Source organism: Vigna radiata, unplaced genomic scaffold, assembly GCF_000741045.1.
Source record: "Vigna radiata var. radiata cultivar VC1973A unplaced genomic scaffold, Vradiata_ver6 scaffold_70, whole genome shotgun sequence".
Classification (NCBI taxonomy): Eukaryota; Viridiplantae; Streptophyta; class Magnoliopsida; order Fabales; family Fabaceae; genus Vigna; species Vigna radiata.
This window is the reverse complement of record NW_014542367.1, coordinates 486,844-506,135: the sequence shown is the minus strand read 5'-3', so window position 1 is coordinate 506,135 and position 19,292 is coordinate 486,844. Positions and strand designations below refer to the sequence as shown.

At 32.8% G+C, this 19,292-nt stretch overlaps 2 protein-coding genes across 2 annotated transcripts; one reads left to right on the top strand and one right to left on the bottom strand.

Moving 5' to 3' along the window:
* Window positions 1–6,925: 6,925 nt before the first annotated feature.
* Window positions 6,926–11,433, top strand: LOC106779967 (endoglucanase 12). Its single transcript, XM_014668186.2, has 4 exons — window positions 6,926–7,433; window positions 9,563–10,465; window positions 10,559–10,731; window positions 10,904–11,433. The coding sequence occupies exons 1-4, from the start codon at window positions 7,061–7,063 to the stop codon at window positions 11,315–11,317; spliced, it is 1,863 nt and encodes a 620-aa protein (XP_014523672.1). The 5' UTR covers window positions 6,926–7,060; the 3' UTR covers window positions 11,318–11,433.
* A 236-nt stretch (window positions 11,434–11,669) lies between these two features.
* LOC106779939 lies at window positions 11,670–12,874 on the bottom strand. The gene has a single exon (XM_014668158.2). The coding sequence runs from the start codon at window positions 12,872–12,874 to the stop codon at window positions 11,927–11,929; it is 948 nt and encodes a 315-aa protein (XP_014523644.1). The 3' UTR covers window positions 11,670–11,926.
* Window positions 12,875–19,292: the final 6,418 nt, after the last annotated feature.

The window sequence follows — 19,292 nt, the reverse complement described above, 5'->3', positions numbered from 1 at the left end:
ACATCATGTTATTCCTTACCATTTTTTATTTCAGGAAGAGGAACTTGCAATAAATTCTAATGATTCAGTACACAATAATTTGGCAGGAAAACGATCTGGATCTCAAATTGAAGGTGATTTAGCTAAAGATGTTCCTGGAAAACGTGTTAGGGCAACAATTGATGCTTTGGAAGAACCTAGCAAAGAGTTGGATGAACGTACCACTTCCAACTCACAAGATGAGACTCCTTCAAATGTATCAGCATCTTCAAGCAGAGATACAGATAATGGGCCCGTAAGGCAGCTTGTTGCCACATTTGGTGCTTTGATTGTTCAAGGTGAAAAAGTTGTTGGGCATCTTGAGATTTTTATCTCAAGTATTTCCGTTGACTTGCTAGCTGAGGTGGTAATGGCAAATATGCAAAACTTACCTCCAAATTTTCCTAATACTAAAGGAAATGAACAGCTGCAAGACATTAGTATGATTGGTTCTTGATGCACAACTGCATACGATTTTGTCCAAAAATCCAGATTTTAGCCCTTTTCCGTATTTCTTTCCCAGGAGCGAGAATGTGGAGGAAGAAGAAAGTCTTTCTTATTCCCACTTTGCCCTTCTAAAATCCTGATTACACAAATATTCATTAATAATTTTTAATATAAAATTCATTTATAATGTCACGTCATCAATACTTAAACGACCGTTAACGATTTTTAACGGCAGGGACTGAATTGTTTCAAATTAACAATTCTGAGGACTTAATTGGAAAAGTTTAAAAGAAGGGGACCAAGGTGGGAGGACCGAACGAAAATAGGGACGCCTAAATGGTTTAAACCAATCAATTAAAACTTGTATTAATCGATTAAAAACATTAAATGGCCAGTAACGAAGAATGGAAGAGTATTTTCTTGAGTCTATAAATAAGCTACTTTTATCCATCAACAAAAACTCTTCCCTTGTGCTCAAATACTCAGAACTTTTTGAGAATTGTGTGCTCTTGCTCAGCTAAGGAAACTCTTGTCTGTGGAGTTGGTGAATTGTTGTTACGATGACAGAGGAATAGTTGATTCATCCTTGGTGCGTCTGAGGAGGTGTTTGGAAGAGGATCATCCTCCGTGAAGTATTCGGAGGAGGTGTTTCATCTTTCGTGAAGTATTCGAAGGAGGTGTTTCATCCTTTGTGAAAACTCAAAGGAGATATAGGTTCATCTTTTGTGGTATCAAGAGGGGTGGTTTATAAACTTTTACAAATTGTTTCTTTGTGAATGTAGTTTGTAATTGTTTTGTGCTTAGTGTACTGTTTATCTTGATTTGAGATAAGCGACTCGACATAGGATTGGTAAGATCCGAACCAGTATAAAATTCATCTGTGCAAATTTCTTTCAATCTTACTCTTTTATTTATATTTATTATTTGCATAGTAAGATAAATTGAGAAGAAATTAAAAGGCACACATTTATATTAAAAATCCTTTTGTTTTATTGTTTCACACTAACCATTATGCTACAGTCGCTCTGACACTGAGGACCTCAATTTAACCAAGAATAGAAGGGAAAACAGAAAAACCACATGCAAAGGAGGATTCTTGGACAAAATCACATATTGAAATCTAACAAAAATAAGGATAAAAACTTACTTGCTATATCGCAGAAATTGATAAGCTAGAAATGTAGACCTCCTCACCGTGATTGGTTAGACACCTCCTAATCATCAAAGAGATGACTTAAGAGTCAAAATTCTTAGAGAGAATGTATAGAACTCTAGAAAAATGGTTTCTAGAGTGATTGTACGTTTTAAAATAATAAAACTAATTTATAACAAAACTATTTATAACTAAACCATTTAATACTAAAATAATCGAGTCTCACTGTTTATAAACTATCATCACTTCTAAAATACGATTTTATGAGATTTTATATTTAATATAACCTTCCATAATTTTTTAAAATGGTTTAAGTCTTTAATGGTTTTAAATTTTAATTAAAAATAATAAATAATTAAATTATTTTAATATAAGTTAAACTTTTAAAATATATTAAATCAGATTTTATATTATTATTATTATTAATTGTTAACATAGTCTTTAATTATTTTTGAAAATAGTTTAAGCCTTCATTTATTTTTTAAAAAAATCGTCCAAATTTTCAACCATTTTTGAAAATCATTCAAAACTTCAACTGTTTTCGAAAACGGTTAAAGATTTTGAACATTTATTTTCACAAAAATTTCTAAAATAACAAAATCAGAATTCAATTTTCGAAAATAAATTTTACCATATCTCTTCACAAAAATTATTGAAATAAAAAGTGAGAGTTTATTTTTCAGAAATCAACCTCTTACAAAATTGTGCTATATTAAATATTAGTTAGTGGTAAATAATAATTGTTTCGGATGTAAGACCTAAGATTGTATTCCACTCCAAGTATACTAATGGAACACACCGAACGATATAAAACTGAACACGAGTCGGGCCGTCTTACCGAAATGTTTCCGATAATCTCACTCTTATACCTGAATGGCTGGAACCTGCAAGTTAGCACTCCGACGCTCAAGTCAGCAGAGTCACAGTAATATTAAGATAAGAATGAATAATTTCAGATCCCCTTACCTGTTTGCTTACCCCTATATTTATAGGCGTTGAGTATGAGTTAAGGGTCATAACTGCCTGTGTCTAATGGCTCATAATCCCACCAGATTCGCCCACTAAGCGCAACTGTTGTTAACGTGTCCTTGTATCTCGTCAGAACTTTCGCACCTGTCTCCACTTATATTTTCACTTCTCCAACTTGGTCTCGAACAGGATGCCTCTTGACCCGATCATTCTGCACCTATACTTGATCATGACACTACTCTACCGATCATGACACCATCCTATCCGATCATGACACTACTCTATCCAATCATGACAAAGTCAACCGGCCTCTCTACCATACAATAATAATAATAGTTATTATTATTATTAAAGAAAAGTATGCCATGTTATGCGAGAAAAAAAAATCATAATTTAATACGCAAAATAATCTCTCTCGTCTAATGCAATTGCATTTGGGTTGTGGAGTATACCGACCTGGTTGCTATTATTTAGGATACTAAAGAAAACATAAACGCATGTGATCTTAAATTGTACTTCCAGTGAATATCTGTATTTTTCTTTCGAAAAACGGTATTACTTTGAGCTTAAAAAATTGGGATTAAAAATTGAAGTCAGACTAAAATACTAAACAATGAGAAAAGAAAAAAAAAATGTAACTTAGCAGCCCACTTAAGAGAAGAAAATATGAAAAAGAAAGTTGTTCAATAATTACTAGTTTAGATTTAAATAGCTGGCATTGGTATCAACCAAATGAAACAGACAAGAAAAAAAAAATGTTTTCTTCGAATTTCAAATAGGTGGCATATTTTTCAACCATTTTTATAAGTTAAAACTATACTTTATAATAACTCTTTAATTAAATAGTTTTGACTTTTTAATTTACACATCATTTAGTCAAGTGGATACTTGTTCAAACCCATTAACATTATTTTATGTAAGATTTATATATTTTACGTATCTTGTTGTATGCACGTATTAAAGAATTATAAATAAATTATTAAAAATTGTTAAAGAAAATATTATTGAAAAATACATTTTGATAAAAAAGAATACCATTTTTAATTTTTTAAATAGAATCTTGAGGACATTATATTTATTTGAGAAAAGAATAGCAACGGTTTAGTTTAAAAGAAATAACACAGAAATAATTAATCAGTATATATATATATATATATATATATATATATATATATATATATATATATGTTGGCGTATAATTCCTGAAAAATTGAACTTAGATATTGATGTACAAGAACTAAAATGATAAAAAAAAAGTGTTTAATTAGACAGAGAGCAACAAATGGAAAAAAAGATGATAATTTCGTTAACAAACTAGTAAGGATGATTAACGAATGGAACAAATTGATAATTTAAAAATAAAGCCAAAAATATTAATCATTCCATGAAAGTATAGTCCTGTAATATTTTAAAATTATTATTAAATAAAAAAAGGGTTAAATATGCTTTTAGTCCCTCAAGTTTCACTGATTTTTGGTTTTAGTCCCTGCATGAAACATTGATGGCATTTCATCCTCTTAGTATGAAAACTCGTATTTTTAGTCCCTAAAAACAGACGCCGTTAGTTTTTTTGTGATGTGGCTAACGGCACAGCCAAGTATTCTTCCACATCCATTGACCATTGCTTGCCACGTTGGTGTTCTTTAGCATTTGGATTAACTAACTGCGTCTGCCATCTCTCTTTCGACCATGATCCCCCATCTCTGACTCCCTCATGGCCGCCATCAAACGCTCACAGGCCAACCAGCGGCGCCACCCTCATGGCCACCATAACCTAAATTTAAACTAAAACCAAAACCACCAACCACTCTTTTTCCGATGGCGAGCTGTCTCATTCGGGCTGTCACCGGCGAAAAAATCAAAACTTTCGGAGGTCGATATGGATGTGGATTCTTCGGAGGGTTGTGTGGAAGTTCAATCGCAGAAAGGGGAAGAGGGTATGGGAAATTGCGAGGGGAAACCGGTTTCTAAAAAAAAAAAGCTTCACACTCTTCTGCCAAAATTTTTGAAACCGCCATGAGCAAAAACAGTAGTAGTAAGAGTAAAACAGAAGGAGAACACAAGTAAAATAAAAAATAAAAAGAAAAGATTCAATCGATGTTCACCACAATAACTATTTCACTTTAGGCAAGTAAAGCTGCATTCCAAACTTAGCACAAGCTGCAACCCCAAAAAAAAAGCTTTCACCTATGCAGATTCAAAAACACCACATGAACATTTCAACCCCAAACACCCAAATTAAGAAAAAAAAATTATATAAACACATAAATTTCCCCTGACATTTGTACTTTAACACACAGACCCAACCACAGATTAGAGAAACTCCATTTTTCTTCAGCCACCCAAATTAAACCTAAAAAAAGTAAAATAAATTTCCCGGTAATTCCCTCTAAAAATTTCATCTTTAACCAAGTTGAAGAATTGCGTCTTCTCCTTCTTCGTGAAAAGCCACCACCTGCAACCACAATAAACCTGCAGAAAACCAAATTCAACCAGAGAATGCGCAGAACCAGGATTCCCAAATCTATAATGCAGAAAACCAAATTCAAGATGAAGAAGAAGAAGTGATTTTGTGTTTCCACGTTGGAGTAGATGGGTTGGTGGAGGAAATCGACAACAATGTCTTCAGAATCGATGGGTGTGACAACCGCAGGGAGAGGGTTGGGGGAAGTGAGGTAGGAAGTGACGACGGCGCACACAGATTGATTGCGTCTGTATCGTCTCACAAGTTAAAGAAGAAACGTGGCAGACAGAGAACACTGAAACTGTGAGAAGACGTGGCTGTGCCGTTAGCCACATCACAAAAAAACTAACGATGTCTGTTTTTAGGGACTAAAAATACGAGTTTTCATACTTATAGGATGAAATGCCATCAATGTTTCGTGGAGGAGCTAAAACCAAAAATCATATAAACTCGAGGGACTAAAAGCATATTTAACCCTATAAAAAAATATTGTAAAAATTATTCACTATGCTTTTTGGGAAGGGTGTTTAATGTCGGAATTCAAGAATATTATTTGGCCGCTAATAAAATAGTCTAGATCAAAGGTGTTTGATTGAACAATCTCCACCTCATAAAGAGAAAAGAAATAAAGAATTTTTAAGAAATCAAATTCAGTATATGAATAAATAAACAAATAAATAAAAATTTAAATAAATCATAAATTAACTTAGAGTTAAATTAATTTTCTTATAAAATAATTCATACAAATTTTTTTCCTCGAAATATTAAATGTTGAATGGAAAGAACTTCCAACTCATTAATTTGTCATCATAAAATGAATCTACAGTTCTCAACACGTTCAAAGCTTATGTACACATTAATTAATTAAATCATTAATTTAAATTCAAATAATTTATGTGGTGGCAGTTGATGAATGTGTAGCTGGACGTGTACGCCGGTTGCAGGCAGTGAGGTTACTATTTTTTCTTTATTATCAATGCAAATATTAAAAAATATTTTTTATAATTAAAATTATTCTTACATAAATAAATTTCTACACTCATTCATGTATTTTAAAATTTTATTTTAAATTAGTGAATTTCAGATTATTTATATTTATATATCAAATCATTAAATATGTTATAATTATTCTATTTTATTAGTAGATTTATTAAAGTAATTTAATTAATTAAAGACTAAAAAACATATATAAAAAATATTCTGTAAACTAATATTTCAATTTATTAAGTGACTAAATTAAAATATTAATTTTTTTAAAAAGATAACTAATTACATATCATAATCTTATATAAAAACATTCATTATTTTTATTTCTTTCTTTTCATTCTATTAAAAAGAAACATTAATATATTGTTCTCCATGAATAATTCGTATACTTCCTATTCTTCAGTATATTTTTTATTGTTCTCCGTTAATATATTATTTATATGTTAGTTCCTAGTTGTATTTATGATTATTATTATTGATTGTTAAATAATTTTGGTTCAATCAAATAATAATACGTAGATGATGTTTAAATGTTGTCAAACAAATGTTGTCTAAGTATTATTATTCTATGAAGAATTGAGAATTACTATGTTGAAGAAGAGTTTATTTATTATTAATTATTTGAGTTTGGATGCATAATCTAACACCTCAAACACTTTTAATTTATATAAAGAATGTGTTTTATTTTATTTTTCGTATAAAGTAGAAATATTTCTTGGTTCAATTATTTTGGGTAATAGTTTAAAAGTTCAAAAGTCAGAAGGGAAAAGTGATGGAAAATTAAGAATGACCTAAGCTGTGCTTTTATATTGATGCAAAGAATCTCTCTCATTCTTCAAAGCACATAAATATAAATATTCACTCCCTATCCCTCTAGAAGTGGCCCTTTAGCTGTGATTTCTCATCCTCTTTGAATATTGATGCCATCGATTTTTGGATTCATGGTTTTAGTTTCGTTATATAAACGTGGTTTTTAAAAGGTAATATTGAGTGTTTTTGTGATCTTTGAATATTATTACAGCATGCATTCAAGAAACCATTGGGGAGGGTCGTTTGAAATGAGCAACAATGGGGAAGAGGTGGAAAAGAACAAGAATGATGAGTGGGATAGGGCAGCACTGCTTCAAAGCCAAGATTTGGATGAGACTCTACAAAGCTGGGTTTTGGAAAGGGTTGAGAAGAGTAAGAAGAAAAGGTATGTTGACTTTGGTTGCATAGTGATGAGCCACAAGGCATTGAAATGGATACTTTCTTCCATTTTCATGGCTTTCCTTCTCATTGCTCTCCCCATTATCATCACCAAATCTTTGCCCAAACACCATTCTCCACCTACACCACCAGATAACTACACCCTTGCTCTCCACAAAGCACTCCTTTTCTTCAATGCTCAAAAGTGTATGTTCTTTTTCTCTAAATTCACTCTTCAACTCATCTTTTATTTAATCAAATATCTTTTCTTTTTCCCTATTTTCAGTCATTTTTGTTGGATACAAATAAATTCTACACAAATATGTGAAGATTTGATAAAAAACAAACAATATCTTATCAGTAAAGAAATTTATGTGTATATCCATATCTTATTTTATCTGATATGAAATTTTGTTTATATCTAACAACTTTCGCATTCATATATAAAAATCTAAGAATACTTATTTACTGTATTTTCTTTTAACATTTTTTTTTTAATTTTTCTTCTCATCTTCTTTTTATCTAGTAAAGGATGGTATGGAGACAATAATAAGAAAAATGTTATAACATTTTATGCCTAATATATTATGCCTAATATAATTTCTAGAAGTTTTTTAAATTTATTTATATTTTTTATAACCTATTGTTTTTTTGTATTCTCTAAAAATATTTATGAAAAAATTACACTACATATAAACATAATACCCCTTATTACATTGTGTGTATTTTATTTTTCCGTAATTTGTAGCATTGTGTTGACACTTGTTCATTTATATATAAAATAATAGTCAGAGCTTTTTTTTATGCATCATATACATATAGGCGTGCAGCACATATCTATCTATCTATATATATGACATATGGTATGTACTTACATGAAATAAAAAAAAAAATATATGTCAACATACAAACCTACTTTTCTCAATATTTTATTAATGGACAGAAAGCACTTTATGTTTAACCTTTTTTACCCTAAGTCAACTCCTTCTAAGACCTGCAATTTCATAAAACGTGTCGAGCAAGTTCCTGTTTAAAATTGTTTGATTGTGTGAATAGATTATAACAACATATTTATAATTTTGGAGGATTTGAATAATTCAAAAGAAAAAATATTTACAATTTTTTTGAGACGAATAATATCATATTCAGAAAGTTATCATAAGATTTCAGTTCCATTACATATATAAATTTAGAGGATCTTAAGATATGTAAAACGAATATTTTTAATTTTATAAAAATGACACATTTTATTCATATCTTTAATTATATTTATTGTTATAAAAATTCTAAAACAGAGAAGTAAGCTTTATAATCTTAAAAAAAATGGAGTGAAATATGTTTATTGGTGTCTATATAATTTTATAAATATGTAATTTTCATTTCTACATAAATTTGTTTTCTTTTCAGATTTGTAAATTTAAATAACTTTGATGCTCATGTGGCTATTAATGATTTAAAATTAAACTTATAAATATTATAATTGTAGATTAAAAGTAAATATAAATAAAAAGTATTTTGAATGGCACGAACTATAGAGAGTCTTCTTGATATTGATATTGTGTGTTTTCATTACATCAATTAGTTGCTTTTGACTTTCTTTTTTGTATATTAAAATTGTTCCACCCATTTAGCTTTTGACCGATTCAAAAGTAATAAAAATAATATCAAGGGACGGCTTCATGTCGTCATTATTTGAACTTTTCGAGTGATTTGGTGAAGCAATATCCAAACATGGCTTGGTGGTTGCTAAAAACATGGAACAGGGACAATTTGTTAATTAAACTTTAAAAATTGATAAATAGATACAAATCTACATTTTAAATCCTTTTAAAAACAAAAAATATTAGTTATATAATTCATTCTTAATATTTAATGTATTTAATTGTGTAAAGTTAACATTATTGGCATTTGTTATCGTTTTTAATGTATAATCAATATGACGTCTCAACACGTGTAATTTTTAAAGACAATTAAATTTCATTAGCAAGTTTAATTAGTAAAAATAAATAAGATTTTGATAAAACCCTGATATAGTTTAGTGAATTTTGTAAGTTTTATAGAAAATATTTGATAGCATTTAAAAAAGATGTTTTAATTTTGAGTATGGAAAGTACAGAAAAAGAAGTAGTTAAAAAAGGAAAATACTTTTTTAATAATTTTTGATAACCTTTTTAAAATTGTTTGTGACAATTTTTTTACAATTGATAATTTTTGATTGGTTGATTTCAAATATACGAACCAACATAATTTATTATAAAAAAGATTTAAAAAAAAAATTTGTTAACATTGGTTAAAAGAGTTGAAATGAATTGAATGTATTGATTGTGTTGGTGAAGCTGGAAGGTTGGGGAAGAGCAATGGAATTGCATGGAGAGGGAATTCAGGGTTAGATGATGGAAAAGACACAGATGTGAAGGGGGGACTGGTTGGAGGTTACTATGATGCAGGGGACAACATAAAGTTTAACTTTCCCATGTCTTTTGCCATGACAATGCTTAGTTGGAGTGTTCTGGAATACAAAGATAAGTACATGGCTCTGAATGAGTACCAACACACTAGAGAACTCATCAAGTGGGGCACTGATTACTTGCTCTTGACCTTCAACTCTTCTGCCACCAAAATTAACAAAATCTATGCACAAGTTGGTGGGAGTCTCAATGCTTCTACCACACCAGATGATCACAACTGCTGGCAAAGGCCAGAGGACATGGATTATCCACGCCACACCATATCCATATTTCAAGGTCCTGATCTTGCAGCTGAAATGGCAGCAGCTTTAGCTTCAGCCTCTATACTTTTCCAAGATGATCCATCCTATTCCAACAAACTCATCAAGGGTGCACAAACTTTGTTTGACTTTGCCAGAGATGCTGGTAAGAGGAAGCCTTATAGCCGTGGAGAGCCCTACATTGAGCCTTTCTATAACTCCTCTGGCTACTACGATGAGTACATGTGGGGTGCTGCTTGGTTGTACTATGCAACAGGAAACACTACCTACATCTCCTTGGCCACCAACCCCTCCATTTTCAAGAACTCCAAGGCCTATTTATTGACTCCTCAATTCACTGTTTTGAGCTGGGACAACAAGTTACCTGCTGCCATGTTGTTGCTCACAAGGTTCAGGATGTTTTTGAATCCTGGTTACCCCTATGAGGACATGCTCAAGATGTACCACAATGTTACCAGTCTTACCATGTGCTCTTATCTTCAACAATACAGAGTCTTTAACAGGACTAGAGGTAATGACCTCAGTTTTTTTTTCCTCTTCTATTCTTCTCTTTACTTTAATGGATGAACGCCACTATTCACTTTTTTTTTTTTTTCCTTTTCAGGGGGTTTGATCCAACTCAACAATGGACAACCTCAGTCTCTCCAATATGTCGCTAATGCTGCTTTCCTGGCATCACTTTTTGCTGACTACATGCAAGGGATTGGTGTTCCTGGATGGTATTGTGGTTCTACCTATTTCCCAGTATCTGCTTTGAAGACATTTGCAACCTCTCAGGTACCATCTCCATTTTTTCACCCTTAATTTCTAGTTTAGAGAAAAACAGAATTCCCACATGTAAATGGATTACAAATTTATACAAAACTTAAACGTCAAAAATGTATTTTTAGTTCTGATAATATATGAGAGGGAACAAGCGCAATGTGTGTTTTATGTTCCACTTGAACAGGTTGATTACATCCTGGGGAAAAATCCCATGAAAATGAGCTACATAGTGGGGTTTGGAAACAAATTTCCTAGACATGTTCATCACAGAGGAGCATCCATACCAAATGATCACCAACATCACTCATGCACTGGGGGTTGGAAGTGGTTTGATACTTCCAACCCAAATCCTAACACCATCACAGGAGCAATGGTTGGAGGGCCAGATCGTTTTGACCGATTCCATGACTCCAGAAGAAACTATAACTTCACTGAGCCAACCTTGGCAGGAAATGCAGGAATAGTTGCTGCATTAATTTCCTTAACAGGTACCACAGGTAGTAGTGGCGTTGACAGGAACACTATCTTCTCAGCAATTCCACCACTTGGGCCACAAAATCCTCCTCCTCCGCCACCTTGGAAGCCAATCAAAACATGAGATTTCATTACTTGAACCATCCAAACTCTGTGTACTCACTATTATTCTTATACTTTCTATTTTTTCAACTCACTATTACTACTCTTGCATGTACATTCATAAATAAATGACTTGTTAGATATCATTTTCTGTCAGTATTCCTATTACTTTCGAATATCTATCTTGCATGTGTATTTTTATTTAGTAACACATTTGTATTCAAAAGCAAATTGATGTAGAGGTAATTAAGAAGGCATGACATTTTCATCTAGTGATAGATATACACTGGTTCATCTTCAAGAACTCAAAGGGTTTCTTCATTAAAGATGTTGTAAGGAATGTTTGGACAAGGAAAGTAGAACAGAAAAGAAAGGAAAATAGTGTTAAATGTATGTGATTTGGGGAATTTGACAATAAAATGGTTTGGTTAGCTCTGGAGAAGGCACAGAAAAAAGTGCATACCATGCAGCATCCAAGTTTGAATGAACCAGATATTCCAATTCACCATACAAAATTAATGGGCACCCTCCAAAGAAAAAGAAAACATGGAACTAAACTTTACATTCTTGCTACAATTTGCCCCCATTCCACTCTTACATTTACACATTTGGTGTCTTCCCTGTAATTGCATCACTCAAGTTTGTAGGCATAAAGCACAAGACAAGACTCAGAGGGAGCATAGCTGAGAGTTGAATAATAGCCACTCGCACAACTACCATTATCACTGTCACAACCCTCATTGAGTCTCTCCTCTCTTTCAGTCTCAGCTTCCACAGGCCCTGGCTTGAAAATGAAAAGGCCAGGCCCTGAGCCAGGCACACTAAACAACCAGTCATGCACATCCCAAAACACTTGCACAGGTTGCATGTTGACCATTACTGTTTGGTTCCCCCTGAACTTCCACTGCAAGTTCTTGACATGAATCAACACAATCCCATCAATGCTGATCCACATCTCAGGCTCTTTGTTCCCAAACGTTGAGCTCTCCACTACAATGTCACTCTCTTTTCTCTTCTCATCAAACCTGGCCTTGGTTGCAAAACTTTTCTTGGCAAACACACTTTCTCTCTTCACCAACAACATTGCCTCAACAATGCTTGGCCTCATCTTCATTCTCTTGTACGCCTTCTTCTTGTAATCCCCCAGCAGCAACGCAACCTCTTCCTCTGACACCATTGCCACGTAGTAATCGCTGACCGGCTCGGGGCCGCCGCTGGAGAATCTCGCCGACCGAAGGTCCCAATACACCTCCACCTGGTGCCCATCAACCTCAAAAGATTTGTACCCTTTTTTGTTCCAGAAGTACCAAGGCTTCACATCTATCTTGCAAGTGTAACTGAACTCACCTCCTGTGCTATCAACCTTGAGGTTTAGCGTGTGGTTCATGAGGTTTTTGCACCACAACACTGACACGTTTCTCCAACACCCTGCAACATTGGCTTGGTAGATGCATGTCACAGTGCTTTGAGCACTTTTGTTTGGCAAAGCCAAAGGCTCCTCTGATATTCTCTCCACTAAAGGTGGTCCTTGGCCTGGACTTGGCACTGATTGTGATCTAAAGGTAAGGTGGAAAGCCATAATGCATGCTTCCTATGGGATCCAGAATTCAAACCCTTTTGGCATTAAACAACAAAGATAGTTACAATAATTAAAGATGATGATGTCCCTTATTGTCTGTTGTAAAGCCAGATTCTTGGTTGGTTTTCTGTCCTCCTTCAATCATGGAACTCACCTTCTAAGCTTCAATAGGAGTTGAATTGAATGGAGTTAATGGGAGATACCCATTGATGAGAAGGAATTCAAGTTCCCCTCAACATTAACAACCATGTACAAAAGTCACAGATATTGTTGGATGATGATGGAAGTTGAAAGATTTGACAGACAGACACCCATGCAATGGTGTTGGTGAATGGAGAGAAAATTCTTTTGGCCAAAAAAGAATGATTAAAGTGAAAGTTTGTTTTTTCTTTGGACCAAAAAGTCTGTTTAGAAGCCACAAATAGAGAAATAGCCGAAAGAAAAGGAGGAGAAAGAACATTGCTATTTATGAAGCTCTTCCAATGTTGTCATGGGTAGAGAAATATAGGAAAGTTCAGTTACGCTTACATGATACACGTACATTTGTTTTTGGATGAGATAATTTTCATTTGACACTTGTAGCATGTTTTTAAATATAGTTTAAAACTAGTTTTAAACCCGTGACAACTCAGGATTTGTATTTGTTTATGTGTTTATTAAAAGAGACTTAAATGATAAGCAAAAAATAATAAATATTTTTAAGTTTATAATTAAGTTTTAAGTAAAATCAACATGAAAAATGATTTATAAGTTTAGAAAATCAATATGTTTGTAAAAATATAAATAGTAAACTATGTAAAAGTCATAAGATAAAACATGTAAAAAATATAAATATAAATGATATGTAAATATATACAGAGAAGACTCGCTAAAGGTATAAATGAATATATGAATAAACTAGTCTAACATGTATTGTTAGACTTATTTAATAAGTGCATTAATAAACTTATTTACACTACAAGAAAAATGCCAATTATATACGGATAATTATATATGGATTTTTATCCGTATGTAAAAAGGATATTACATACGGAAAATCCGTATATAATGATGGGAAAAGCTTACATACGGAATATCCGTATATAATGATGGGAAAAACTTACATACNGAATATCCGTATATAATATCAGTAGATAAGTTTGGCGCGAGATGGCGGGAACTTTGCGAANGAAGAATCCGTATAAAAGACCGTATATAAGGTAAGCAAAATATTTACACACTGATTTTATATACGGGCATGGAGGTAATTAATAATAAAATAATAAAACTTTATAATAAACAATATTTTGATGAAGACTGATGTCATTTGTTTCCCTCCCTCTGTCGAGCAAAAAGTTTCTTCCCTTCTCAAACCTAGCTATTCGACCTTGCGTTCCTTACCTTGCCAAATCCATCATTCTCCCACACTCACTGTAACCATGATTCGCTTTGTCAACCCATCGTTCTCCCTCGTCGAGCCGTGTTCTCCGTCGTCGAGGCTTGTTGTTCTTCCATCGAAGGGTCTTTCTGTGCAGCTGAACGACCATTGTCCCTCATTGTACTCGTAGTGTCTCATCAGAGCTGTCGTTTTCCCTCAGTCGAACCGAAGTTGTGGTCGTACTTGAACCTGTGTCAAACCTTAACGAGAAGTCTCCTCTGTCGAACCCTAACTTGAAGTCTCCTCTGTCGAACGCAGTGAAAACCTCTTCCATCGAACGCACTGAAGCTCTTGGAAGCGTTTTCCCTAATTGTGGTTGTGCTCAACAAACACTGTGATTCAGCCTCTGTGATTCGCTGAGACCTTCATCTGGTAAGTAATCTAAGCTTCCTTCATTTTCGTAGTATCTATAATGTTACATTGACCGATTATTTTTATTTATTCTTTGGAGGTTGGAAATCCCGATTTCTGAAACCATAGGTTGGTTTCTTCTTACTGGAAGAGATAATGTCGAGCTTCGATTGCCTTCTAGACTTGGTAAGTATTAATTCGTTGTTTAATAGATGTTTTATAATGTTATATTGTGTTAGTGTGATAAATTATATTGTATGTGGCTTGAAATATGATAAATTGGTGTGTTGAAGTAGTCGTAACCTGGTGAACTCTAGAAAATGAACTTTTGATATAGCCAAAATACATTTTATTATTGTTTTAAGTTGGAACTTGTCTTTCTCTTTCTATGTTGTGTGCTGAATTTGTGTGAGGGTGTTAACTGGTGATCATCGGATATAAATTGATATATGCTAAAGAGATGTGAATAAATAGTATAAATTGTTGGAGCCAAATTAGGTTCAACCTTGAGAACATGACTACAATTTCTATGGATTTAGATGAATATGAACCTAAGATGAGCCCTGCTGCTAGCCATCCTCCGGTTTTTGTCTTGTGTACTGGGTTGCCTCAAAAATCCACAACAGCAATGCCTTCTGCCCCTTTTTCCTCCTCTCCATGACCTGCAACCAGAACCTATAAACAACACAGGGGGAAAAGTGCAAAATCATTAAGACATCAACGAAGTATAAAAGAAGCTTTGAACAATAAACACAAATGTAGGAAAAAAGTTAGTACCATGTTTTATGTTTTATGAGTAGTAGTTAGAGATAGAGATTTGGGAGGAAGAATGTGATAGTTAGAAGAAGAGAAAAAGAGAACTTAAAGTATGGGTTATAAGAGAAGGATTTAAAAGGGGGTTAGTTGTGTCTTATGGTGTTTCATAATGTGAGAAAAAAAGGGAGAGGCATTGATAATTCCTTTTATTGATTTTAAGACATGCGTGAGTTCCACTTTAACTTTTAAAATGGTAATTGTTTTATTTAAATGGTGATGTAAGTAGGCAGGTTATCTTTTATTTCAATTGCATTCAAGAATGTTGGAATGCTTCCTTGGTATAATTACTTTCGGTGTGGTGTCAGTAATCATGCTATGATTCTTATTTTTTTATTATATGCTATTGTAAAGAAGTAAACTTCATTCTTTTGCTTTTCTCTTCTTAGATTGTGTGGTGGAATTAATTGGAAGGGGATCCGCATGCTTAAGTGTCGAGTTTCAGTCAGGTAAAAGTTTGGAGGTATTGGTTTTGTTCATCTACTACAACCTTCATAAAAGGAAAGTAAAATGCCAGAATTCATGTTAATTTTTCTTGTTCACTTTTGGCCTTTTGTCCTTGGAGTTGTGCAATCATCTATCACACCTGTATTCATATAACAAGAACTGTGCGCAAACTCAATATGTCATATAATAAAATTTTCAAATTTTCAATAGCTATTATGAAGTGATAACTATTAATTGTCTAAAAATCTTAATTCCAAAACCATGTCATGTCAGGTATATTTATCTATTGCAAGTGTTTAAATGTGGTTTCCTATAAACAAGACTATAAAAAAATACAAGTAAACAACACAGTGCTNCAACATCGAGGTAATCAAGATTTCTTACCATCAGTAACTAAGTTAAGTGCTCCTTAAATAAGTAGTAGTAGCATCGTATAGAATTCAAATAGACTAAATTTGTTACAATTTTTTTNATAATTTATTAGAATTTAATATATTAAAAATTTAGTCCTGATTATTTGATGAAAAACTTATATTGGAATCAACTATGTACCTACACTCTGTGATTAACACTTTTAAAGAGCAAGGTTGCAATGCGTTAAACACCTACCATTTAAGTGTCTAATTTAGTTTACTAGAATTAGTTAATAAATTTTCATAGCTATTAGACAATTAATTCAGCTTTAGTGAAGTCCTAGAATAAAAGGAAAACTGGTAGTTATTGGAGACATGGACCATCACTTTTACTTGTAGCTTTTAGACTTTTTTGTTACATTTCGAACTTTTTTGGAGGTCTTCTTGCAGCCACTGATCACATATTAGGGTTTGGGTCAAGGCATCCTCATTCATGTGTTGATGTACTTTGAGTGTACATTTTTTATTGACTACTGATGGTTTACTTTCATTTTAATGATGCTTTACTCTATTATGTAAAGTTTTTGCTTGTTTTTCACTTTGTTCATTTAAATCATGCTTTGTTGACTTTGTTTGATGAATTCAACCTTGTTATTTTACTTCAACACTGAAATCAATGTACAAATATATTGATGTTTATTATTTTATTCTACTATTATATGTCTTTATTTTGTTGTTGAAATTTTATTATGAATTCCATACAGGTGCTGAAGTGGTTGACCAACTTGTGATACCTCATTGAGAAGGCTTAAAGTGTTTTATAGTGAAGCAAAAGATCAATCGAAGCAAGGTATGTTTACTCTTTTTTCCCATCTCTTGTTTTGTTTATTCCATGCGTGTATGTTGTGGTTGTCCTGTCTGTGGTGTGATCCAAGATTGTTTTCCATATCGTTTTCCATGTTGTTTTCCATATCATTTTATCCTGAATGCTTCCCTTTTTCTTGTTTTTTTCTTCCTTCTCCATACACTCCAAGTAGACTCTTGTAAGTTTCTATGCTTTTGAACGTTACTCCCTTTCAATGCTCACTCTTAAAAGGTTGTATGTCCATTGCCCCCTTTTCCACCTTTCCCTTTCTTTGAGTAAGTGGAAGAGAACAATAAAAAAAACTCAAAAAGACAAAAGCTTTAGCTTCTTTCTGCTTAAAGCAAAAAACCCCTTTTTTTCTTTCCATAACATCCCTTCACTTTGCAAGAAATAAACTCAACCCAGCTAAAAACAAAACGATACCTAAGAGGAAAACATGGTTGACAAGAGACATGTAAAAATGAACATAAAAGAATACTACAACAAGGTATTTTATCAAACACCTTCAAAACTGTCAAGTACAGTTTACTATTTCAACTTCCCTTATTTCCCATAGTGACATTGAAACCTATTTGTACCAAGACAAAACAGAAAGACCAACTATTTATAAAAACTCATCCATCTGCATTTTACCTTTTTCCTTCCCAGTCCCAAATAAACTAAAAACATTAAAGAAAGATATCCATCAGGGTGGTTGTGTATCTTTGTGGCTGGTTAAGTGTACGTGTGGGTGCCTATTCTTACTATGGGCAGCCAAATTTGCCTTGCCATTGTTTGATATTCAATTCCGTTGTGTCAATCTCGTTAGTCTCTAAAATTTGGTTATGGATGTAGTAAAGTATGTTAAAATTATTTAAATGTGCATGCTAATTTTAAAATTTAGAAACTTCATTCTTGTTTTAAATTTAGATACTTGACTTTTTTTCCGAAAGCTAAAATTAGGTAAATTGTTGCATGTGACTTTTATTTTTAATATCTATAACAATGATTTGTTGTTAATTCATTTTTTTTTTATTTTTAAATCAGACATATTACAAGCTTTTATGTAACTACATTGTGTAATATATAAGATACATTTTATAAGAAAAAAGTTATAGGTAGGAGTGTTCATCCATTAAACAACCATTTTATATATAAGCAATGTGTTGGGCAATTATAATATGATATCCCTAGTCGAAGAACCTTACCCTCCAAAATATTTTATTCTGAATAAGGCCATAAGGAACAGGACCAAATTTTCTAGAATCACGGCTATTAGACTTGTTATCTCCCTCTACCCAAATGCTACCCTTTCGAACCTGTACAGGGAAGGTATACTTTTAACAATGGAATCTCCAAAGGAAAAAATGGATTAATGACAAAATTCTCTGCACCAAAAGCTATCAAATATCTAAATAGAATAGAAGTTATCAGAGATCAAGCCCATTCTTAATGTGAAAAGGCAATCATAGTATTATTGAGAGTAAAGAAATCCATTCTTATTTGACAAAACTGATATGGTTTTGTATGGCCTGTAGAAGGGAGAATAACATATTGCAATCCACGTTCTATAAGTCTCAACTGTCGAGGAGATAAACTAGGATGCAAGCAACTATCTAACAACTAAAAATCAGGGATTTCTGTCAAATCATCAGAAAATAATAATTAAAACTAGTAAAGTGAGGGACGTTTTGGTTATAAAAGTGCACTTGTATAAGAACTAGAGTAACTTAGCTTCTCATTTAGTTGAACATTGGCACTCCATATACAAAACTTTCCCTTTTAGTGTTGTCTCTGTAAACGGACATCACACCTGAGTATAGTGTAGAAAGTAGACAAATTTTTTAGTTCGAAAGTAGACAAAGTAGACAAACATTGTAAGGTAGAGATAAAATGACCTAAATTATTTTAGGTTATTCTTTATGAAGGCTTTTGATAGGACACGTCCTAATATAGAGCCTTGTATTAGCTATTGCCTAATTAGTGTGGTTGTATTAACTAGTGGCTAATTTTTCGTTAATTGGTATNTATACAGAACATGGATAATGCTCCACCAAATCGTTCATGGATGTACGATAGGTGTTATAGAGGAAGAGGTGCTTTGAAAGAGTCGTTTGTATTGGGTGTTGAAGACTTTATAATTAAAGCTTGTCAACAAGAACGTTTTCAAAGAGATGGGGGGCTTCGATGTCC